The sequence below is a fragment of the Periplaneta americana genome, chromosome 6 (genome assembly GCF_040183065.1).
Source record: "Periplaneta americana isolate PAMFEO1 chromosome 6, P.americana_PAMFEO1_priV1, whole genome shotgun sequence".
NCBI classification, from domain to species: Eukaryota; Metazoa; Arthropoda; class Insecta; order Blattodea; family Blattidae; genus Periplaneta; species Periplaneta americana.
Window position 1 is genome coordinate 16,915,470 of NC_091122.1, and position 26,725 is coordinate 16,942,194.

General features: G+C 35.7%; 1 protein-coding gene and 1 long non-coding RNA gene across 4 annotated transcripts in view; one reads left to right on the forward strand and one right to left on the reverse strand.

The window, feature by feature from the left end:
- Epac (Exchange protein directly activated by cAMP) overlaps positions 1–26,725 on the forward strand; it is a 643,268-nt gene that overhangs the window by 484,180 nt on the left and 132,363 nt on the right. For all 3 annotated transcript variants that reach the window (XM_069827610.1, XM_069827611.1, XM_069827612.1), the window contains one exon: positions 4,531–4,677. In XM_069827610.1, the coding sequence (XP_069683711.1) occupies positions 4,531–4,677 (147 nt within the window). The remainder of the gene's footprint in view (positions 1–4,530; positions 4,678–26,725) is intronic.
- LOC138701061 (uncharacterized) lies at positions 10,541–16,399 on the reverse strand. Its single transcript, XR_011332433.1, has 2 exons — positions 16,207–16,399; positions 10,541–10,901 (listed from the first exon to the last, which is right to left on the reverse strand). It is a non-coding gene; the product is annotated as an uncharacterized lncRNA (long non-coding RNA).

Sequence of the window (26,725 nt, forward strand, 5' to 3'; positions counted from 1 at the left end):
AAAACAAATGACTTCGTCTATAAGGGGCCTTGGACAGCAACAATCGAAAGCTATGAAAGATAGCCTACAGAGAATGTTTCTGTGTTTGTATGAAGTAATATCGGAAGCTAAATTAACCGATTTGTATAATTAATTATTATTTCACCATTGGAAAGTGTAGTTTCTCTAAATGGACATAATGCTATAATGTTATTGCAGTAACTTCTGATATAATATAATATAATATAATATAATATAATATAATATAATATAATATAATATAATATAATATAATATAATATAAAAATATGTAATGTAATATTATATGATATAATTTAAGTTATTTGGAGGGTTCACAACCATAGTGGGCCAAGCGCCATTTACTGAATACGTAGAAAAAAGGGTTAAAATTAAGTTATTACCAAAATTCAATGGAAACCTATAACAAGTAAAATAAAATGTTCACATTAAATCTAAATGATGTCAATCTTCATTAAACTATGGTTGCATGTAATACAAATTAAGAAACATGTTAAAGGAATTGTCATTGCACCAAATGAGTGTCTCTGGACCAAAATGATCGCATTTTAATTATTTGGATGCAATTTAAATTAAGTAACATATTAAACGATTTAACTTTCTATCAAACACGAATATTCCCTGGATCAATCGTCCTATTTTAATTATGTAATTACTTCATATTTATTTCTAACGGGTGCAGCGGAGCGCACGGGTACGGCTAGTATTCAAATAAATTCAATTTGTCATCTTGTTTTTCAATGTCGAATTCAATAATCAAAGTTATAATATTATAATATTATCAAGTTTAACGGGACTATGTAAAGGTCAATGACATTATTGTTCCTCGGAAAAAATCAATACTTTCACGTCTGCGTACATCTCACAATTCACGACCTAGAACAAGGTCACTTCCGATTTTGTCAGTTACAAATAAAATGTATACATCTGAATACCGGTAATTTCAAGTTAGAAATATGGTCGAGCATAAAAAGTCGTATGAAACTCGCCTATAATGGTAATTAAGAAGCTCGTATGAAAATTATGAAACTCGCTTGCGCTCGTTTCATAAATATCCATACTCGATTCTTAATAACTATCATTATAGGCTCGTTGCATAATGTACTATTCCGTACTTTCTTCGTTAAACTTTAATTGCCCCTATTAATTACTTACATTGATGCAGTTTAATGCTTACATCATTAGAACTTTTGCAAGAAATATCACATCCCAAATAATTAAAAAGTTTTTGTTGGGCTAATATAGTAGGTCTATCACTAACAGCAACCTTTCTATTTACATTTCCTTTACCTGTATTTATAAAGTATAAACCCTTTGTTTTTTTATAGATACCATACTGTTGGTAATTAAAAATATTGAGAAATACCAGCCAAAGTAAGGTGTTTTATTTTAACCAGTCGGCCTGAGTAGCGTACTGCCCTTCTGTGCTCGAGGTTGCGGGTTCGATGGCATTTAAGTGTGTTTAAATGCGGCAGGCTCATGTCAGTAGATTTACTGGCATGTAAAAGAACTCCTGCTGGACAAAATTCAATTCCGGCACACCGGCGACGCTGATATAACCTCTGCAGTTGCGAGCGTCGTTAAATAAACCATAATAATATTATTTTAACCTGTTAAATTACGAGATACGAAGTTATACAATATAATTGGACCTTTCCTCTACTTGCAGTAATTGTTATCAAATTCTAGGGACGCGGTAATCAACGGTTAAAATATCAGAGCGTTTCACGCCTTGTTTAACCTATTTGCTGCTTCGGTGGGCCCAGTTTCCCTTTCACCTGCGTATTTTCTCTCTCGTGCTAACACACGGCACGAGCTGAGTTCTCGGTAGAACTTAATATCCCACTTCCCTTAATAACTATCGAGTAATGGCTTCGCAGACACAACAAGGAGAAGGTGCCTTAATATACAGTATACTTTATTGGGATGTTTGTGCGATCTATTTCTTAATGTTACTGTGGAATATACAAAGGATAGTAACCATGGGAATGATTTTCTCCCAAAATTTTATATTTTCTGATATTATGTTAACAAAAATACGAAATGCGCCAAAACAAACTATACTGAAAATTAATTGGACATTTGTAAAGCCATATGAGTCACATAAAATAAGTTTCGAGAATAATAGGAAAATACTTATAGGTAATGGATTTTCTGTTAGATGTGTGAAATTTTTACATGAAGACCATACATCAGTAGGGTATATCTATCTTCTTCTATATATATATATATATATATATATATATATATATATATATATATATATATAATTTGAACTGGTAATGGAAATTACGGGAAAATGGCTGGACAGATTTTAATAAATGACCCCTCATTTTGAAGCTTGGAACTCAACGTTTTTCGGAAAAACAGTAGTTTTCAGTGAAATGTCAATTTTTAAACATAATTTTCCTATTTTCCAAAATCCATCTGTCGTCAGTTTTGAGAACTAGCTAATAGCATTCACCGCCGACTTGATATTCCCTTCGCTTTTTTGTGAAGGTGAAACGAAGCGAGCATCAAGCAAGCCGTGTTGCATTTCAGAAAAATCAAAACACATACTACAGTAAACAATATTACACGAAGGCCATGATCTGAAAGAATGCTGACATATTTAGAGCTCAAATTAAATTGGTTATTAAAAACTTAACTTACTAAAAATAATTTACAGGTTCGATTCTGCGGTGTGTAATTTTCTGGGTACAGCTGTGTATTGAATATTAAAAACTACAAAACTTGAGGTGGTTTGATGACATTATTACCATTAGAAATGAAATATTATTGTAGTTAATGCCATGATGTGACTATTTTTCATTAATTATACATATTAATGCTATGTTGATGATATGAAAGTGAAACGTTTTGGGGTTATATAAGTAGATGTAGTGAATAACTTAAATTAGAATTTGATTTCTATATTTTACTGAGTGGCAGCTATATAGTATATATGGTCATATATCATATAATAGAACCAGAACATTTTGGTAACTAAGATACTGTTCTGTTTTGTCTTTTTGTCTCATTTAAACATTTATAATGCTATGTATTTATTTCAATTATGTATGTTATTCAAAGTTACGAAATCTTTCCACGCCGACCAAATGCTATTTCGAGAATAATGAGCGAGACTCGAAGCGCACGAGAATGACGAGACGAGACGAGACTCGAAAGACAAATGCAACGAACACAGCGAGCGAGAGCGGCAGTTAGTTTTGTTCGTCTCTAGTCCAAACACTACACTGAAATAATGCGCCCTAGCGATAAATAATAATAATACTATTTGATGCCGCAATAGCCAAGTGGAAATTTCAATACTGTTTGTTTTGGCGCAGAGACCTACTGTATCTTTATTAACTGTCAGAAAGGTGGCTCAAAAATACAATATTCAGATGGCTGGCCTTTGAAAAATGTATGTTTGTTCGACGATCTCTCCTTGTTCTGCACTAGCTACGTCGCCTGGACATCATTCTGTCACAGGCGACTCGAGTATTAACACAGTCTACTATATACAATCGCGAAGCTCAATATGTAGTAAAAATGCAAACATGGGTAGTTGCCCACCACTAGGATCGCTACTATCGCCTCATCATCGCAGATCTCTCTCCTAGTAGACGACAAAATATGTTACACTTTCGTTGTGTTCTTTTGGAAAAATTAACACCTTCCTTCCATTATTGAAATATTAAATGCATAAAGTTAATTTATTATTTTAATGAAGTATATTAAATTCCACCATAAACTCGAAGATACCTGCAAGAAATAGGTTAATATTATTTTTGTTTGTGCAAAACGAACTGAAATTTACTATAATCGCTTCACTCATTCAAGATTATAGCGATAATTAACTATGAAACCAATAAATATTAATTTTCATTTCCCTTTACAACAATAATAATGGAAATATGAATTAATGGAGTAACTTACGTGTACCGGTACTTGTAGTGTAGGCTTACGTAGTTAACAAAGTGGGATGAGGTTAAGCAATAATAATCACACCAGAATTGGAAATAAAACGTGATCAATACATTTTATTGTAACAGACTTTTTCTACGTCTCTAGTAAAGTAACAAATAAAAATAACAACAAAATTAACAGCTATAATTAAAAACATATCCTTTGAAAAAAAAAAAGTAGGCCTAAGCAATAATAATCCCACCAGAATTGAAAATAAAACGTGATCAATAAATGTCATTAAAAGAAACTTAATTTTTCTACGTCTCTAGTAAAATATTATTATTCCAATTATTGTATTTTAGCCATTAACATTTTCATTACAACCAATAACGAAGATTTCACGAGCATCAATATGAAATACGCAACGAGCTAGCACTCGATGGAAATACGACACAGTCCAAACTCGACCGTGGACAGTCTATTGTTTCTAGTTGCTAACCGCTTGGAGCGCTTTATTACGAGATTTGCAAAAAATAACCTCAAGCTTCGCGACTGTATATAGTAGACTGTGGTATTAAGCTGGATCTAGAATGTCTGAACTCTTGTTCTCTTTGTGTGCAGACACCGGTCACATTATGCAGCCTGGGCGTGGGGGCAACTTTCGGGGAGTCGATCCTGCACGACCTGCCCCGGGACAGCACTGTGGTCACCCGGTCCACGTGCGAACTCCTGCGGGTGGAGCAACAGGACTTCAAGCTCATCTGGGAGGTGAGTACCGTCATTCTTACTGTGTTGGTTTGCTCCAAATATGAATTGAGAAGCTGGGTACATTAACATCTTTTTTATACAAAAAATATATGCCACATTTAAAATTGTTAAGAATAAAATCTTTATATTTGGTAATAATTTTATGTTAAGAGTTATATATTAATAAAAATTAAGATTTTATATTTTATAATATTTAATAACAGTTATCTGTGCAATAACAGTGTTAATACGAAAAAAATATATATACAAAATTAGACTATATACAAAATTAGAACTGTTAGGAATAAAATCTTTACATCTGGTAACAATTAATCTTATGTTAAAGGATTATAATATATTAAGAATTAACAAAATTTAAGATTTGATATTATATATTATTTAACAACAGCTGTCTATGCAATAACATCGTTAATGTAAAAAAAATGTTTTAATAAAAAAAAATTATATACAACATTTAAAATAGTTAGGAATAAAATCTTTAGATTTGGTAATAATTAATAATAATGTTAAAGCATTATATATTAAAATAATTTAAGATTTCATATTATATATTATTAAAAACAGCTACCGTCCACACCTGTGGAGTAACGGTTAGAGTGTCTGGCTGCGAAACCAGGTGGCCCGGGCTCGATTCCCTGTCGGGGCGAGTTATCTGGTTAAGGTTTTTTCCGGGTTTTCCCTCAACACAATATGAACAAATGCTAAGTAACTTTCGGTGCTGGACCACATTACCGGCATTATCACCTTCATCTCATTCAGACGCTAAATAACCTAAGATGTTGATAAAACGTCGTAAAATAACCTTCTAAAAAAGAAAAGAAGAACAACTACCTGTGCATTGACGGCGTCAATGTAAAATATGCCCTTTTATTATTAGAAAAAAATTATATACAAAATTTAAAATAGGAATAACATCTTTACATTTGGTAATAATTAATCTTACGTTAAGGGGTTAAATATTAATCAAATTTAAAATTTTATTTTATATAATATTTAAGAATAGCCATCTAAGCAATAACAGCGTTGATATAAAATTAAAAAAAAAAAAAAACAAGAATATTGTTTACAAAATTTTAAATTGTTAGGAATAAAATCTCTACATCTGGTAATAATTAATGTTATATTAAGGGGTTATATATTAATACAATTTAAGATTTTATAATGTATAATGTTTAAGAACAGCTATCTACATAATAACAGCTTTAACCCTCTAATATTTATTGCACCCAGTTCCCCAATTGATTGTTTCATTGTAAATCGTAAAATAATACTTGTTTTCAGAAAAGTGTTTCATAAGGCAGTATTCCAGAAGAAATCATTAGAGACATTTCGTTTCAACGAGTGCTTGAAGTAGGGGAGAGTTGGGTAGTATCGGACATCGTGTAATATCGGACAGTACCTGAATGACATGGTTACGTTTCTGTATGCGACACCACAGAAACGTAACCATGTCATTCAGGTACTACCATCTGGTGGTAGATGAAAGAAACGCAAAATCCGATATTACCCGATGTCCGATACTACCCAACTCTCCCCTATATATGTTTGCTTTTATAAGCTATAAACCCGTATTTCGCGAATCTGTGGTTTGCGAAAACTAGGTAGGTCCATATCTATTTCTTTTACGTAATAGAGGGTATATGGAAATGTCACATATATGCGGTGAAAGGAACCAAATGATAGCGACGTCATAGTTTGATCAATCGAAGCACTTTATGGCGAATCAAACGACGCGTACCGGAAACAAAAGAAAATAGTGTAATTAGGCCTAGTCGGTGCAATCTTGAATTGTAGAAGTATTTTAAACTCTCGAATATGTGCTATGAGATAATATCGTGCTTTACAGTAAAAAAAATTCCAACCTCGACAGAAAATAAAGTCCACGCGTGTTTCCATTGCGTGTTTCACATTTGCAATGTTGGTGTCAGTTTCTTCCTGCAGTGTCATGACCAATTATGCCATTAAGTGGTCTTCTCTTTAGTCTTACTTTGGCCAAAGCAAAGTACTTACACTCCAGATTGTTTCACAAACGCCCTGTGAAGCAATTAGGGACACTCTTGGGCACTTTAACTCCGCTCGCGTATGTATGCGAGGTGACATCTGTCCCCTGACTCCTTCTTTATGCAGGCACCTTGGGATTCTGACGTCAGATAAGCATGGGTAATGCGTTTTAGGACATTTGGAAGAATGAAAAATTCATCAAGGCGGCATCTGCCGTGAGATCGCATTCAGATGGGAGTCGTGTGTAATTTGCTTTTTTAATATTTAACACTTTGCCAGTACCAACAGCTCCGATCTCAATTCCCTGCGTCGGTGAATTTGTTCTTATTCTTTCATGTATCGACTACTTAACGAGAGTATTGTTTTCTATATCTGAATGTCTATTCAATAATAATAATAATAATAATAATAATAATAATAATAATAATAATAACAATAATAATAAGAAGAAGACATAATACAAATTTCAATAAATTGAGAATTCTCGAAAATTTTGATCACGCTATTGTGGTTGATTCAGAAAATACACATTTCAGCACATAATTTAACAAAAGATAGGTACGGTAAAATACGATTGAAAGTTGCTCTTAGCTAGTAACACAAAATTATTAGCTATCAAACGAAGAGATCCTGTTACATGTAAAATTGTAATAATTAATTACTATACAATAGAACAGACAAATACTTTCAGTTGTTTTGGTTACTCAATATTTTATCAGAATTGGAATTATATAACAGCAAAAATCTTTCTTCAGATAACAGAACACATTGATAAAAGACTATCACAAGTTCAAAAATATACCAGCTTAAAGGTGAGTAAAAAAATATGAAACATTACTTGTACCTTCCCTATTTTTAATTTTTTGAAGAAACTCTGTATAGAGAAGCTCTGATCACTAGGGCTATGAAAAGGGTGCAGTTAAAGCTAGTGATGGTATCAAGTATGGCTGCGGCGGGTGGAATAGGGTGAATTTTCCCTACAACTTGATGTAAGCAGCAGTACAGACTGTACGCTGTATATATGTATGTGATCAGGGACAAAAGTAATTGGAAGCGAAAGAAGGAATGTTTTGAACATAATTTTATTTATACAATGTATGCCAAGGAGTCTTTATTAAAGGCCTCCTCTACCAATTTTCTCATTTTTGGATTCATCAGGTCTCAACTCACTTCTGAAGGAACAACAGTATCACGTAGAAAATAAATCGACGGCCCAGTTCAAAAGGGAAACAATTCAAAATTTAAAGTTTTGAGAAACCCGCATTTTAAAGTTTTATGCTGCAGTGAAAAATCGCATTTAAAAGACAGAAGTAAAATTCTTTTTAATAATTTATTATCATAATACACTGCTCTCTTAAATTGACTGAGCATATTGGGAATTAAATCAATGGCTTTCCCGAAACGCGCTATGAAAATAAATATTTCATATAAAACAATTGAGGGGCGTTTTTGCAAAAGTCGATAGATGCAGAAATCAAGATTTTACAGAAATTACACTAAGTGACAGGATCTATCGAGTTTTGAAAAAACCTGGAAGGTTTGGTAGTCTCTACATACGGTATGAATCAAGTTTTGGTAAATCTGATTTCATAGATCGATTCCGGAGATAGAAAACATACGATATCCCTATGTAACTAACTATCGAAAATTTCTGCATCTATCGACTTTTGCAAAAACGCTCCTCAATTTTTATCTCAAAAAGGAAGCAAAAACGAGGAAAATTTTATTAAACATTTTTGTTTGAAATATCTAAAAGAATAACACCCTGAAATTAATGACGTTACTTACGGTTCACTCTGTATAATATCCATATCAAATGTAGCAGCTGTTTTCGCAAGTTGATCCGCTTTTCGTTTCCTGTGAATTATATATTATGGTTTATTTAACGACGCTCGCAACTGCAGAGATTATATCAGCGTCGCCAGTGTGCCGGAATTTTGTCCCGCAGGAGTTCTTTTATATGTCAATAAATCTACTGACATGAACGTGTCGCATTTAAACACACTTAAATGCCATTGGCGTGGGCCGGGATCGAACCCGCAACCTCGAGAACAAAATATCAGCGCTATACTAACTACGCTACCCAGGCCGACGTTTCCTGTGAATTCAGTATGCCTACGAATCCAGGAAAGATAGACATGGCAACATTTTGTACTTCCAATGTTATAGAAACAGCAAATGGGTTTAAGTTGTATTTGTCATTTATCACATTCAGGGCAGCTTGCGGGTCACTGAATATAGGAACATTTTTCTTTTTTTCTCTGCACCATTGTACCGCAGATTTAAATGACGCAGAGTTCAGCTTGAAAAGTTTAACAATTTGAGGAGAGTTTGTATAGTGCAGAAAAACTTCTAGGCCACAAACGCGCACACAAAGTTGTCTTTAATTCTTGGTATTGTGTAGGAAGGCCAGACTCCAAGAAATGAGTTAGATGCTCCACCTCGATATTTAGAACAGGTAACAGTGAAGATTTCATTTTCTTTGCAAACGTTATTTTGGCTCTAGACATTGCAGCTAGATACAGTGGCTCTATGCTAATATATAATGAGTGAAGCAACAGTTGAAATTTGCGGTAGGCGCGGAAAATGCGGTGTACGAATCCTCCATCAATTTGCATTTTTATTTTGACCCTATAATAGCCTAATTGCCATAGATGCTGTTTATGAGGAAAGGAATATATCGATGGTGTTGAACATCAACCTCGTTTGTAAAAAAAAAGAAAACGAAATGAGGTTTTACTTTGTCCCTATAAAAAAAAACTATTTCCGAATATTCTGCAAACACATCTTATGTCGAAACATGAATACAAACTTTACAAGAAGATATTTAAATACCCTCTTATATCAGATATTTGTTCGTTATCAAGATATTAAAATGTGTCCACACCTGTGGAGTAACGGTCAGCGCGTTTTGCCGCGAAACCAGGTGGCCCGGGTTCGAATCCCGGTTGGGACAAGTTACCTGGTTGGGGTTTTTCCGGGGTTTTTCCTCAACCCAATACAAGCAAATGCTGGATAACTTTCGGTGCTGGACCCTGGACTCATTTCACCGGCATTATCACCTTAATTTCACTCAAACGCTAAATAACCCGAGATGTTGATACACCGTCGTAAAATAACTCAATAAAATAATAGTAAATTATGCAACGAGCCTATAATAGTAGTAATTAAGACGCGAGTATGTTTGTTTATGAAACGAGAGCAAGCGAGTTTCATAATTTTCATACGACTTTTCATGCTCGACCATATTTCTAACTTGAAATTATTCATAAGTATTCATGTTATGGTTATGTAAGTGAGGAGTGGAACTGACCTAAATTGTGAGATGTGCGCAGACGCGAAAGTATTAATTTTTTCCGAGGAACGAATGTCATTGACCTTGATATAATCTAGAGAATAACATGAAGATTAGTCTTGATATAACCTGGAAATTGATTTAGTATTGAAAAACGAGATGGAAAATTGAATTTATTTGAATATTATTTACAATTAACGTGAATTATTATAGTAACAGAACATAACCTTCTGCGACAGTATTGGATTTCCAGCCTCCGTGACTTTTCGCTAGTTGTCTTTCGATTGCATATCCGAGAATAATCGATACTTGCGCTTTTATAATGCTACAGTGGTGATTTCTCATTGGCTGAACAACTGAACTATAATGAATAGGTGTACTTTAATGAGGTGCATTAAAGGGCTACTACCAGATGTATAATTACTACATTTCGGCATGGTCGAGCATAAAAAAATATTAAAATGGTTTTTCGCTCTCCTGTAAAATTGAATATTTTAAGATAGGCTAGGAGGTTGCTGTTCAACAGCATCGATATTTCATAACAAGTGAGTGTGGAATAATGGACACTTTATACTACTTGGCAGTGATTGGCTTTATTGAGTAATACAGTGTTAAATGTATAACAAGACAGATAAGTACGTATGCCATCCAGAACACTGTCTTTGAATCAGGATTTTCTTGATTTTGGTGTTGTAAAGAAGTGGAAAATTTCATCTCCTCGATAGTCTCACCAGACGTGGTGAGGTACGGCAACCACAGGGGCGTGAACTGCGTGCGTCACAACGAGGGGTGCAGCGTGGGCGACAGCAACATGGGCAGGGGCTACAGCCACGTGAGCGGGGGCAAGGCCTAGCGCCACGTGCGACGTGCCCAGGAACCCGGGAGCAGGGGCAGCGGCGGCAAAGGCCACGATGGCAGCGAGCACGACCTGAAAAATAGTTAGGACTGTAGGGAAAGTGTTCCAGCACAAATTTATAGAAAATATAAAATGATACTCAACCCTTTCCCGCAGAGTTCATGTAATTCGTTTTGATAGCGCCGTTAAAAGAAACTAGTTTACCATGATCTCGTACCCGAGTTCAAATCCCGGCGATGGCCAAAATCGTGAAAGTTTTATTTGGGGTTCTCCCGTTTTTCCCTCTTCATTCCACCAACATTCTCCACAATTTCCTTTCATTATCAACTCCATATAAAAAAAAATAAATAAATAAAATAAAATAAAATAAAATAAAGCGCCTACTTGTGTTTATTCGGCGTCGTATCGGCCGTCCGCCGTGATAGGTATTCCTCTTAGCTGGACCAAAAGTAGGTGAATGGCAGTGACGAATGATTCTATATAGAGTCTCTCTATAGTAATGGCCACGTATATCAACATCGATTAGTTAACCACCGGTTAACATTGTCACCTAACCTCTAGTTAAGGACCTTTATGGTGCATCGACCTCGGTTACGACTTAAACGGAAGGTTAACCACGGTGATCTCTTACCGGCTATATTCCAGCGGTTAAAGGGGATATCCGGTGATTAGTAGGCCTAGTAAAACAAAATGTCTGCAATATTACAGGAAAAAGATGGTTTTGACACTAATTGTTACCGTTTCTAGATGCATGTGTGTCTATACTAACATAATCTTTTTTTTCTCATTTATGGAAAAGGACAGTTTTGTGAATCACCTGCTCAGGTATTATCCATATAGCATTGTTTATTCGATTGTCACACTTATTTATCTAAATCAGGGTTTCTCAAACTATGGTCCGCGGACCAGCTGTGGTCCTCGAGGTCTGCCCTTCAAAAAAGACAGAAGAAAAAGAAAACATAAAATTCAAACGAATTGCGTATCACATTATAGCTTAAAATCTCAGAGTTTGGAAATGAACGTGGCAATCGAATTTCACTTTTTCTCCCAGTACAGACATTTTATGAATTTATTACCCCAACCGTCTACCGACTTCCCATTCTACTATCAGCAACAAAAGATGGATTTAAAGTACTATACACATGGCGTTTCTCGCCATCTTTTCCCTGTACATCTGGCGCCGCGCCTGTAACCCAGCCAGGGACCACCCGAATTCATAACAGAGGACCAAAGTACCGAACCTTCATTCAATCTATACTAATAATAAATCTGTAGCCAAAATTTTTCTGGTAATTTTCGATTTTCCAAAAATAATTGGTGTTAACATGTATAATTAACCATCCTGAAACCGAAAATCGCTTTTTTGAAATTTTTGTTTGTATGTCTGTCTGTCTGTCTGTCTGTCTGGATGTTTGTTAGCTTTTCACGCGATAATGGCTGAACCGATTTGTATGAAAATTGGAATATAAATTAAGTTCGTTGTAACTTAGATTTTAAGCTATATGGCATTCAAAATACTTTATTTAAAAGGGGGGTTATAAGGGGGCCTGAATTAAATAAATCGAAATATCTCGCTTATTAATGATTTTCATGAAAAATATTACATAACAAAAGTTTCTTTAAAAATAATTTCCGATAAGTTTTATTCTATACGAAAGTTTGATTGGACTGATGTTTAATGAGATAAATGAATTTTAAAATTACAATAACAACGCCATCGAAGGCGCTGTACTGAAATAAAAACAAATGACTTCGTCTATAAGGGACTTTGGACGACAACAACAATCGAAAGCTATTAAACATAGCCTAAGAGAATGTTTCTGTGTTTGTATGAAGTAATATCGGAAGGTAATTAATTGTTAATTATTATTTCACCATTGGAAAGTGTAGTTTCTCTAGATGGACATAATTCTACAATGTTATTACAGTAACTTCTGAAACATATAGAAAGTAATATAAAGTATACACATTAAAACTAAATGATATGTCAATCTTAATTAAACTATGGTTGTATGTAATAACAATTAAGAAACATGTTCAAGGAATTGTCATTGCACCAAATGATTGCTCTCTGGACCAAAATGGCCGCATTTTAATTATTTAATACAATTTAAATTAAGTAACATATTAAACGATTTATCCTTCTATCAAACACGAATGTTACCTGGATCAAACGTCCTATTTTAATTATGTAATTACTTTATATTTATTTCTAACGGGTGCAGCGGAGCGCACGGGTACGGCTAGTTTTAAAATATAAGTATACTGGTATTAAAATATGCTACGAAAATGATCCATTTGGTTTCGAAAGGAACATGAGTAAGGTGGTCCGCGGAACTGTTCTAACTTTAAAAAGTAGTCCACACTTCAAAAAAGTTTGAGAAACGCTGCTCTAAATGTATCGGCTTTTACTATACAGACGACTGAGCTCTGATATATAGCAGGCCATCACCAGATGTGTGGTATTCGGACTTGTTGACAGGACAGGAATGCGTGATGCGGCGAATGCTGAAACCGGCTTAACCGAGCGACACCATCGGCACTCAAGTCATTGCATAATGATTGCACAAAAAGTTTACTTCAACTACAGCGATAATTCCGCACCATATATTAATTGTCGGTGCTAATATTTGATTAAGAGAATACATGCGGAACTGTGTGCTACCTTCGGATCGCGGCTCACAGTTTGATTCTCACCTCGCAACAGTAAAAATTGGAGTAAGTGAGAGCGGGCGGACATTCCGCAGGGAATCAATGTCACAGCCCCGACGAGAACAAATCGTTAGCTGGGGGAGGAGCCGGGAGTCGATATTCGCCCGCTAAATTAATATTCTTGTCAAGTCGCAGGTCGTACTTGGCTATTTCTGTCCGCCGGCGGAATTACAGACGCACGCAACCCCTGGCAGGCAAGGATTCTGCGAGAGGCCGGCTGCAGTCTGTAGGAGAGCGACGTCAGATTCTGAACAAATCGAATTCTAGAAAAATAGATGCTATGACATAGACTTCCTCTTACTTTGTAAAAACTTCGCAACTTTCAGTCCATTATTATGCAGTCAGTGATATTTCCATTTACACTTTAGTTCTTCAATTATGATTTTCAATACGTACTGAAATACGGGATTAACTGTAAGTAATGGAATTAAATTCAGAGAGCTATTTTTTTAGGTATTTCAAACAAAAATGTGTAATACAATTGAAGGGTTCAGAGCCATAGTGGGCCAAGCACCATTTATTAAAAACGGAGAAAGCAAGGGTTAAAGTTAATCATTTATTTAATCTTTCAGAGCTAAGGCCAGTAGGCCTTCTCTTCCGCCCAGCCAGACTCTAATTCTAATTGAATACAACTGCTTACATAGTTATTACATTAATATCTAGACCATAAAACAACATGAAAGTAAATAATGAAAGTTGGATAAGTAATGTTAGTGTGACAATAATAAACATTGGCAAGAAATAATAATAATAATCATAATAATAGTGTTAAAATTAAATATCTTTTAACTGTTCAAAGGGATGATGGAAGGCGTACATTCATAGTCTTTATGTCATTGGATTATAGGCCTATTGATTTTGTAGTTCTTAGGTTGAATCTTTTTTTTTTTGCTAACTTTGTTTCAAATTTCTGTCCTGACAAGCACTATACCTAGCAGTTACTTTCTGTTGCGTTGACAGCAACATTTGCGTTTGAAAAAGCTGACATTCATGAAAAGAAAGTTACTACCGACTGTTATCTGAAATTTTAACCTGATTAATAACTGATTATATTGATATTAATAAATAATACGGATCATTACAATTTTATTAATGAACAAACATTATACATTTTAAAATGGTATATTCTGTTTTCAGAGTTTGTACTAATAATTTCATGTGGTCAAATAAAATATATTCTTAGGTTATGTTTCGTGAATCTTAAACTGTTTAGTCAAACGAATGAATTTATCATATCATCAATGAATATCATCGCCATCATCATCATCTTTGTACGTCGATCCTTTTTCAGCAGATGTACGAATAATGCGATTAGATCTTCAATTTTAACTCACAGATTTACAATGTGATATTAAATGAAAGCTAGATGTAAGGACTTGACAAATGTTGAACTTTTCAAATCCTTGCCAAAAAATAAATATCCGAAGCTTCGTTCTTTCGCTTGTTCTGTTGAAACCATGTTCGCAACAACTTACGTTTGTGAAAAATTATTTTCAACAATGAAAATAGTAAAAACTAAATTTAGATCACGACTGACCTTTGTGATCAACTACGACTGGCAGTAAGTGACATAATTCCTGATTTTGAAACTCGATCGCAGAGACATTCTGAAGACAGTTAATTTTAGGTTGTGATAATGTGTCCTATGTTTTCTTACTCATTTCTTTCTTCGTTACACGTACTAAACATTAGTTTGCAATCTTATACTGTATAAAATTATATTTGTGCGAGATTGTGCGTATTTGCTTGGTTTCCGCACAAAACCAATCCGCGGAAAGTCTAAAATTCCACATTCAGTATTCCCAACCTAACACACATAACAATTTCCCTCTTCTTACCGCTTAAGTGACATATTGATTTTACTGCTTTAGGCTTTTAACATATTATTTTTAAACACGTTCAATATAGTAATAATTATAAATTGGAAACTTACCACTGCAATTTCACCTAAATTGCACTGTTAATTATTGTTTTTAAATATTTGCAAAAATTAAGTAAACTCTACAACTCCACTAAAGTTACTGCATTCGTGATGCAAGTAACATTAAGGAAGCCGTGAAAAAATCAACAAGATTCCATAGATTGGGGGGAAAAAAAGACAGACGTATATCACGGCCTGCTGGAGTATAGTAAACACAGAAAACATTTTAAAGCAACAATGTTGAAGATAGATATTTTTGTTTTGCAAATTTGCCGTCATTGAACAGAAACCAAGACGGAGATTTCATTGCAACTAATTAGAAATTCCTCTTTCAGGTATGTAATAAACGATCTTTGCACAAAATAATGTACGATACACGAGCGGTATGTTTTCTTTCAATTCTCGGAAATTAAAAAAGCTCAACTACGTTTCGCTTTTTCAAACTTTTCCTCGAACATGAAAACTTCAACATACCGCTCTTGTAACGCATATTATTATTAAGTGCTTGACGGAAGGAAAATTGAAATCCGTTAATAAGTCAGACAGTTGCTTGACTTCCCCTTCGGGTGTCCGCCTCCCTCCATAGGTGCTATGCACGTTGCAGGTTACACAGTGGCTCGGCGAACGATCATATTTTCGCCACGGCTGAGTTAGAATAATAACTTCTTGACGATAAGTAATGTCTGGACGTTATGGGGTACACGTACCACAAATTGAACCCCAAGAGTGAAGTCCTGTACTTACCAGCTTGAGCATGTTGAATTAAGAGAGTTGGCTTCCTACTGCAGAGGAGCAAGCGAGAGTTGGTCAACAAACCGGAGATGTCAATCGAGGGCGCGCGAGCCCTTTATATAGTCCCTGGAGACGTAAAAATGTCTCCCTCTACGAGCGAACACGTGCGTGGTCAGCGGGAGAGGGGGGCAGTGGAGGCCGCTCCACTCCGTTCACTTGACATTGCAGTCGCTGCATACAGGGAGCGACCATCCGTTCATTGAGTTGTGTGTACTAGCGGCTATTGAATTCAATAATGAGTCGAGTTGCAACTGGTGAACCAATTCATACAATATTTTGTTCCTACGAGAAAGTTACATTCAGGTTATTGAATTAATTTGTCAAATTTATTGTTACTATTGGGTTGATGCAAACGTTGGTAGTGTTTTTGCGATGTTACAATAGTACATTATGTAACGAGCCTATAATGATAGTAATTAAGACGCAAGTATGGATATTTATGAAACGAGCGCAAGCGAGTTTCATAATATTCATACGAGCGTCTTAATTACCATTATAGGCAAGTTTCATACGACTTTTTATGCTCGACCATATTTCTAACTTGAAATTATTCAGATGTATACATTTATTTGTATCTGACAAGATCGGAAGTGACCTTGTTCTAGGTCGTGAATTGTGAGATGTGCGCAGACGCGAAAGTATTGATTTTTTCCGAGGAATAATAATGTCATTGACCTTGGTGTAATCCCGTTAAACTTGATATAACCTTGATTATTGAATTCGACATTGAAAAACGAGATGACAAATTGAATTTATTTGAATATTATTTACAATTAACGCTAATTATTATAGTAACAGAACATAACCTTCTGCGACAGTATTGGATTTCCAGCCTCCGTGACTTTTCGCTAATTCTCTTTCGATTGCATATCCGAGAATAATCGATACTTGCGGATTTATAACGGTACAAAGCTGACTTGTCATTGGCTGAACACCTGTAAGCTGAGTTGTCATTGGCTGAACACCTGTACTTTAATGAGTAGGTGTACTTTAATGACATGCGTTTTATCAATCAACCAATCAATCAATCAATCAAACTCCTGTATCTCCTCATGAGGAGCATAGGGCATTCACAAAGTGCCTCCATCGGACCCTATTTGTAGCCAACTTCTTCACTTCGCTCCATGTTTTCCCTTCCCTAGCAATTTCCTCCAAAACTGTTCTCTTCCATGTATTTTTTGGCCTTCCTCTTGTTCTACTACCTTGGGGTTCCGATCCAAAGCCATTCTTTCTACTGCTCCATATTCCTTCCTGATTGTGTGCCCTATCCAATTCCACTTTCGTCTTTTGATTTATATTGTGATTTCTTTCTGATTTGTTATCTTCCATAGTTCTGAGTTTGTCATTATATCTGGCCATCTAATTTTTAAAATTCTTCGTAAACATCTATAATTTTACTTGTTTTCCATGTCTCACAGCCATATAATAAGACTGATTTCACATTACTGTTGAAGTTACGTTTTATAGGTTTTATAAATGGGACGAATCTTTTAAATTAAGCAAAAGTTTTAATTCAAGCAGTACAATTTAAATGAGGCAAGACTGACTCTAAGAAAACAGAATAATTGGGACACAAATTTGGAAGCTCATATTCCAGTCTGAAGAAATCTCTACATTTTACCGACACGATGAGTTCAGTAATACACAATTTCAATAATGTAAGTAAGATTGTTACTTATCATTATACTAGATAAGTATTTTAAGATATGAAACTAGGAGTCTGCGGGTTCTAACTTGCACTTAATGACGTGAAATGTTTTACGCCAGTACGCCACTGACTCAGGTATTGAAAAAAAAAATTGCTATGGTGAGACTCGAATGTACTACCTTTTTTGGCCTGACGTCTGATGCATTATCCTTTACACCGAAGATTTATGCGGATAATTCTCTTCTAAAATGTTTAAAATAATGCAAATTAATGAGGGTGAAACAAAACCCAGTGCAGTGGCGTACTGTCCCATTGTTTGCGGGCAATTTTACAGATTCATTTTGAAAACGGTTGATTATTTCTTAACAGTTGGGTTTCATCCAATCCCTAATAAGATCCGTAACCATCCCGTACCATTGCATGCCCTAATTCATTTTAATATTGGATTTTGAGTATCAAATATAGGCCTAATCAACTTTAACAACTGGTAACTTAGATAGCCTACATTTCTTGGGAGACCCTGGATTCCCTATCTCAAATTGCTTGTCTACAACCTCTCTATAATCAGATATATTTCTTCGTTTGTATTCTGAAACATTTTCTATTTTCTCCTGCATTATCTATGATTCTTTGCCAACGCTGGGGTAGTTTTTCGATTCTGCATCTGAAGAAATCTGTTGGTTTGGAGTTAAAGAAGTAGTCAAGCTAAGTTTGTAAGGCATCTTCGTTTAAAGGAGTTTCCTTGAAGACTGTTGGATAGAGAACGGAAAAGGTGGAAATCTGAGAAAGCAAGGAGCATTGAGCACCTCTTATGAACAAGTGTTCAGATCTCATAAAGCATGTGTTGTAGGACCCATGTTTATTAGATATTATTTTCTTGTTTTGATGCATACAATCACCTCGTAAAATATTGGATACTTTTTAACACCCTGTATTTCGAGGTAATTTTTTTGTGACTCACAAAGAAAAGAAATGCAGAGAGAGCCTCCAATAGTTGGAGTTGGAAGAGGAGGGATGAATTTGATATTAAATTTATTTATTTATTTATTTATTCATTCATTCATTCATTCATTTATTTATTTATTTATTTTGCTAGTAAGTTTGAAATGAATACAAGTTAATAAATACAATTAAAGATAAACTAGCCCACTCCTGAATGAGTAAGACTTGTGCTCAGGAGGGGATTCCAATACAGACAAAAATAAAATTAAAATTGAGAGTGAATACAGATTAAATAGTATTTAATATGTTTAAAGCCAAACTATAAATACAATACAAATTGTTTATTATTTTTTAATTAATTTGGAGAGGATTCGTGGTTGAAATGTTATTGGAATAAAATTTGTTTAATAATCTGGGACCTTGACTCATGCTATGATAAAAAGCTGCATTGGTTTTACATTTTGGTTCACACAAACGCAGAGAATTCATATTTTTAGTTCTATATTTATGTATATACCTTTCAACGTTACTAAAATTTCTCTGAAAATATTTTAATAAAATAAAATAATACATTTGTTTAATGTTGAAAACTTTGAAATGTTTAAACAACAATTCAGTTGGGTAATCTTCCTGCTGTTTTAAACAAATTTTAATACTTTTTCTGTAGTAAAATTAATGGATAAGGGTTGGATTTATAAATGAATTTTTGTGTTATAGAACAAGATATGGAAGGCGGGAAAAATTTTATTGTGAATTTTAACAACTTCAAACAAAGGACTATTTTGCAAGATCCATCTTCATCGGCAGTGGGTGACTTCGAGTGCTTGGGGGTGATGAGATATCATGCCATTTTGACCCTCCAAAATCTTTCAGGCAAAAGTTGTTTGTTTTTGTGCATAAAATGAGAATATGATGCAGAAAGCTTGAATTTTCCCATATAAAAAACGAAGTTTACCTTAAAACGACCTTGATAACTTCCACTAAATAAAAAGTAACTAATATCTTCAAATAATTGATTAAATGGCGATCTTACTCGTGTTAATTGTGTAAGCATGTGCGGCTTACAGCTGTTTCGGTGCTTCTTCACACCATCCTCAGAACCTACTAGATCTCGGCGTCATCTCGAACTTCGCTGCCTGTTATGTGGGTGCGTTCGATTGTTGAAAAGTGTTTGCAATGTGGTGTCAAATAGTGTGTGTGTTCTGAAATTGATCTGTGCGTTGAGAATTTGATCAGGGTGTGTTTTAGTGTGTCTGTATATTTCATATTGTTCTATTGTGTTGAGTTTTTGGTTTTTGGGTTGTATGTGTAGGACTTCCATGTCTGTATTTATGTTATTGTATGTATGGTTTATATTCAAGTGTTAAAAGTAGTGTACGAATGATTCAACATGTAATATCTTTATTTCCTCCTTCAAACGAAGAAACATTTATTCAGAATTGTATTCTAACAAATGCTGTCTTTTCGAAATATGAAGCTGGAAATTTTAAAGAACACCCTGTATAAACTATTTCACATTCATATATCGTCTCTACTAACCGTATCTTCCTGTAGGTGGCATAACTTGTTTTGAGTCCTAGCTTGTGAAACACCCGTTGCTTTTCTGTTCCATTGCGCTGCAAAGTATATTTTAGAGCGCTTCTCAATCTTTTATTGCTTTCGATCCACCCCTTCTCCTCTTCCACTCCGCATGGTAGTCGAGGGGGGAGGGTATTTCGATACGTTACCTTAACCTTAAGCGCTCGCTTACAATTTCCTCGAAATTATTTTAAATCCATCAGACAGCAGCGGAAGCCTGCGAGGTTACGAGTCCGGGATATTGTCAGGCTGCACGCCCTTGCGAGATCCCAGAATGAATTTCAGGAGTTCGCACAGGTTAATTTACTCTAAATAAGCTCCACATAATGTAATTCTACGACTTACATATTGTTACAGCGAGATTTTCCATCTCATCCACTTTGTGTCATATAAAATTGAGTACCTACTGAGTCTTTTCCGGTCGTCGACTCACAATCATACAGGGTGATTATGGAGGAATAGTAAATATTTCACAGAGTGGTAGTATGGATTCCCTTGAGTAAAAAAAGGTTCGTCGCGTATAAATGAGTCCAAATTTTTATGAATCTGGAAAAACTGCTATTTGAATGTTACGCATAACAAGTGTTACAAGTGACAAGAAGGAAAGACAAATGAAGTGTGTGACTCCAAAACGCGTTCGGTCAATTTTTGTGAAAGAACTTTGCTAGTTTTTTATATACTGGTCTACGGACTGAGTGAGTTTTCAAGTGACATCCACAATAACACAAACTTTTAGACAAGGATTAGCATTGTTTTGGAAGAAAAGCTTAAAATATAATGATAGAGGTTTCTTTTTTTTTTTAGTGGGTTATTTTACAACGCTTTATCAACAGCTTAGGTTATTTAGCGTCTGAATGAGATGAAGGCGATAATGCCGGTGAAATGAGTCCGGGGTCCAGCACCGAAAGTTACCCAGCATTTGCTCATCTTGGGTTGAGGGAAAACCCCGTAAAAACCTCAACCAGGTAACTTGCCCCGACCGGGAATCGAACCCGGGCCACCTGGTTTCGCGGCAAGACGCGCTGACCGTTACTCCACAGGTGTGGACGATAGAGGTTCCAAAAATTATGTATGTACACAGATTGTAAGGGGTTTAAGTACCGTCCTTTCCACAATCGTCGGGGCCGGTCTATAGGATCAAAAAATGTCCATACAACATACAGTCAAAACTTGATAGTTTTCTTAGAAAAAAATATGTCGTATTTGAATTGCATTATACTGCTTATATCGTTATAAAATTACGAAAACAATTACGTCAGTAGATACATCTAGCAAAGGGTTAATATTAGTTTAAATAAATATTTGTGTGTTCTATTAAGTTTTCGTGAAATTAAATAGTAATGTATGCTTAAATTTGTTAATATTCCGGCGTGAGAGACGTGGCAACGTGTTCAGCAGGCAGTACTCTGCACAAACGTAAGTACGAGTCAGCAGAGTTCAAGCTCCCTGTCCATAGGTCTACTGCCGAGCGGATGACAGTTCAGTACAGGGCATTCGATAAACAACTTACAATGTCATTCACAGTTTAGGAATATCATATGTTATTAATTTATGGAGAAAGTCGTCGTAATTCAAGTGAGGCAAGAAGGATGTACAAAGAAGGTTACCTAATCGGCGAACTTTTGTAGCAGTTTCTCAACTATTATTAGAAACTAGGAGTCTCTTACCCCGTTTCAAAAATCACAGAACCAGAAATTTGTTTAAAAATGGTACTTATTGCTTTATGGAAACGGGAAAGACTAGAAAAAAAGTTCGTGTGACTTTGTGCAGTAAACCATTACTGTTTATTTTTTAGACGTGCAATAAAAATAGAGCAATATTGTTAAATAAAATGCAAATTTACCATAAGATTGAAAGTTTGTATTTGCTGCTCGTTTTATGTAAACAACAGTTGTCCTGGTCCACCCCTGCATTGGAACAGAGCATCTGTTTTGTACCGGTATGTCTGTATCCGCTTGAGCTGTACTGGTACTTGTAAACTCCCTCCTCCCCGTCCAGCAACGTTGTGAAATGTCTAATATTGTAAATTTTAATAATTAGTTGAATATTACAATTCTAAAAAAATTGTGATGACATTTTTTTCTTTCTTATGACATGAATAATCATCAGTTAAAACAATGGTACTTATACGAAAAATCGAAAGAGAATTGGGAGGACAAATTTAAAAAGTACGCAAAACGCGTCCTAGCAAGGGGTTGGGGGCTGTACAAAACTAAATATGTGAGCTCCAAGCCTGTTGGCCACTAGTCTCACTCCGGGTTACGCTGCTCCACTGAAGGCGCTCTAGAAAATTTTGAAGGGGAAGCCGAAATTGGACGTAACCTCTTAGGTACCACATACGCGAGGGGGACTGAGATTTGATCAAGTGATCACGGAACGGGGCGAGGAGGAGATGGCTGGTGTTTGCCGTTAGGATGGCGAGACGCTGTCATCTGTTGTTTGATGACAAGGCATGTGAAGGCCGTCAGAAGAAGCGCCATGAAATCTAAATCTGCAATTTGAGAGGTCCCTGTCCTTTCAAATTGCGACTAATTGAGTGACCTCGTATATTTAATAGACAATTTATAGATTCTGAACTAGGACATACGTCGTTTATAATAAAGGGGAATATATATGGAGAAGGGCATATAGGTCCGTGGCCCATTTCTAATAGGGCTCATCCCGACATTTGTCTTAGAGCCTTAGGAAAACCACGGAAAAACCTTAGGCAGGATGAGTTGTCTCAATATCAGAGACTAGCCAGTTGGCTCTTAGGTTGAATGACTCTATGAATCGATGGATATATACTAGCCAATTGGCTCTATGACCCCATACACCCTGTATATCATAAAAATGACCAAATGGATGAGCGAGTTTTGTGACCACACTCTTCAAATTAGGCCTTCTGAAATATTACATTTATTGCTAACTTACATGATGTCAGTACATTTCAACGATTCAATTAACTTTTCCTCTCTATTGGCAACAGTATATCCTTGGTTTTTCTGAACCTACGCATGCGAGGTGCGAGGCCCGCCTCGCACAAATCCGAACTGCACGAGAGATAGTGCTTCTGGTTTGTCAGTTTCTTTAGACGTAATCAATTTACTGGACAGCCCTCTCATAATGCCTTGAAAATAAAACAGTTGGTCATAGTATCTGCGATTCGATCTTGCCCCAGTAAATCTTCTCTCGCCGTAGCTGAGACCTTGCCTATTATAGGCAGCACACACTACTCGGTACGTTAATGAGTGTAGAGATGACCCCATTTCTTTACGCAAGATGCAGCATTGTGACATGTGATCTAGAAAAGGACGATTCTTTGAACTGCATGCATTTGAAGTGGCATGAACTTGAAAGTATTGCCTATATACTGATTGGCTATACATGGTTACAATAAGAATTTGTGCTTGATATCGAGTTATAGGGGAGAGTCGGGTAGTATCGGACATCGGGTAGTATCGGACAGTGCGTTTCTTTCATCTACCACCATATGGTAGCACCTAAATGACATGGTTACGTTTCTCTATGCGACATCACAGAAACGTAACCATGTCAATCAGGTACTATCATCGTGTGGTAGATGAAAGAAACTTACTGTCCGATATTACCCGATGTCCGATACTACCCGACTGTCCCCTAATCTCCAAAGAATTATTTAGTCTTTTACTAAAGTTAACGTTGGTGGATGACGTGAATATGTTAGGAGAAAATCCACAAACGATTAGGGAAAACACGGGAATTTTACTTGAAGCAAGTAAAGATATAGGTTTGGAAGTAAATCCCGAAAAGACAAAGCATATGATTATGTCTCGTGACGAGAATATTGTACGAAATGAAAATATAAAAATTGGAAATTTATCTTTTGAATAAGTGGAAAAATTCAAATACCTGGGAGCAACAGTAACAAATATAAATGATACTCGGGAGGAAATTAAACACAGAATAAATATGGGAAATGCCTGTTATTATTCGGTTGAGAAGCTTTTGTCATCCAGTCTGCTGTCAAAAAATCTGAAAGTTAGAATTTATAAAATAGTTATATTACCGGTTGTTGTTTATGGTTGTGAAACTTGGACTCTCACTTTGAGGGAGGAACATAGGTTAAGGGTGTTTGAGAATAAGGTGCTTAGGAAAATATTTGGGGCTAAGGGGGATGAAGTTACAGGAGAATGGAGAAAGTTACACAACACAGAACTGCACGCATTTTATTCTTCACCTGACATAATTAGGAACATTAAATCCAGACGTTTGAGATGGGCAGGGCATGTAGCACGTATAGGCGAATCCAGAAATGCATATAGAGTGTTAGTTGGGAGGCCGGAGCGAAAAAGAATTTTGGGGAGGTCAAAATTAATTAATTAATTGACACATTTTAATTATTCGAACTAGTTTCTTGGGAATACCAAATTCAATAAGAATATCATATAAAACTTCTCTCTTAACCGAGTCATATGCCTTTTTGAAATCTATGAATAACTGATGTACTGTACCCTTATACTCCCATTTTTTCTCCATTATCTGTCGAATACAAAATATATGGTCAATAGTTGATCTATTACGCCCAAAACCACACTGATAGTCCGCAATAATTTCATCTACATGTGGAGTTATCTTTTCAAAATAATATTGGACAAAATTTTGTACGACGTCAACAAAAGTGATATTCCTCGAAAGTTACTACAGTTAGTCTTGTCCCCCTTCTTAAAGATAGGTACTACTACTCATTAGAATTGAAAAGTGAAGCGAAGCGATTCATGATTGCTAGCATTTTTTTTTCATAGCGTCTTTCTCAGAGTAAATAACTAAAATAAAGGGCAGAAGTTTGTAGACGCACGATGCTGAAATCGCTCTCGCTAAATATGAATCTGGAACCTCACATCTCGTATTAGTTCCGCAATGGAAAAGGTAGGAATTATCAAGCCTCAGTCATTAACGTTAAACAGTGTTTCATAGTCACATGCAGCTATAGCAACAGTGTTGAAGACAGCGAGTGGCTTGTCACGCGGTCAGACACGGCGTGCGTACAGCTTTCAGCTGGCCCACTCAGCTCTGCAAAATTCATTAAGCCTTGGTCTGACGAGAGGGGTCGATACTCGGCCCGACGCTGTTCGGAAATTGTGGCTGATCACCTGTTTGTCTTCCCTTGCAGTTCGGTATTTATCTAGCCCCGTTTGTTTATCTGGCTACTTCCTGACTTCTTGTACCCGTCCAGCCTTTGTTTTGCTTCTTTTATCTCTCCTTTCTCCAACAGAGTTACTGCATTAGCGGTGGAAACATACATGTCCAACAAAGAATATACTACTACTACCACTACTACTACTACCACTACCACTACCACTACCACTACTACTATTACTACCACCACTACTACTACTACTACTACTACTACCACTACCACTACCACTACTACTACTACTACTACCACTACTACTACTATTACTACTACTACCACTACTACTAAAACTACTACTACTACCACTACTACTACTACCACCACTACTACCACCACCACCACTACTATTACTACCATTACTACTACTACCACCACTACTACTACTACCACTACTACTACTACTATTACTACTACTACCACTACTACTAAAACTACTACTACTACTATTACTACTACTACCACTACTACTAAAACTACTACTACCACCACTACTACCACCACCACCACTACTACTACTACCACTACTACTACCACTACTACTACTACTACTACCACTACTACTACCACTACTACTACTACTATTACTACTACTACCACTACTACTACTATTACTACTGCTACTACCACTACTATTACTATTACTACTATTACTACTACTACTACCACTACTACTACTACTATTACTACTACCACTATTACTACTACCACTACTACTACTACCACTACTACTACTATTACTACTACTATTACCACTACTACTACTATTACCACTACTACTACTATTACTACTACTACCACTACTATTACTACTACCACTACCACTACTATTACTACTACCACTACCACTACTATTACTACTACCACTAATACTGCTATTACTACTACTACCACTACTACTACTACCACCACAACTACTACAACTGCTACTATTACTACTACTACCATTACTACTACCACTACTACTACTACCATTACTACTATCACTACTACTACTATTACTACTACTACCACTACTATTGCTACTACTATCACTACTACTACTACCACTACTACTACTACTATTACTACTGCTACTACCACTACTATTACTACTACTACCACTACTACTACTATTACTACTACTACCACTACTACTACTATTACTACTG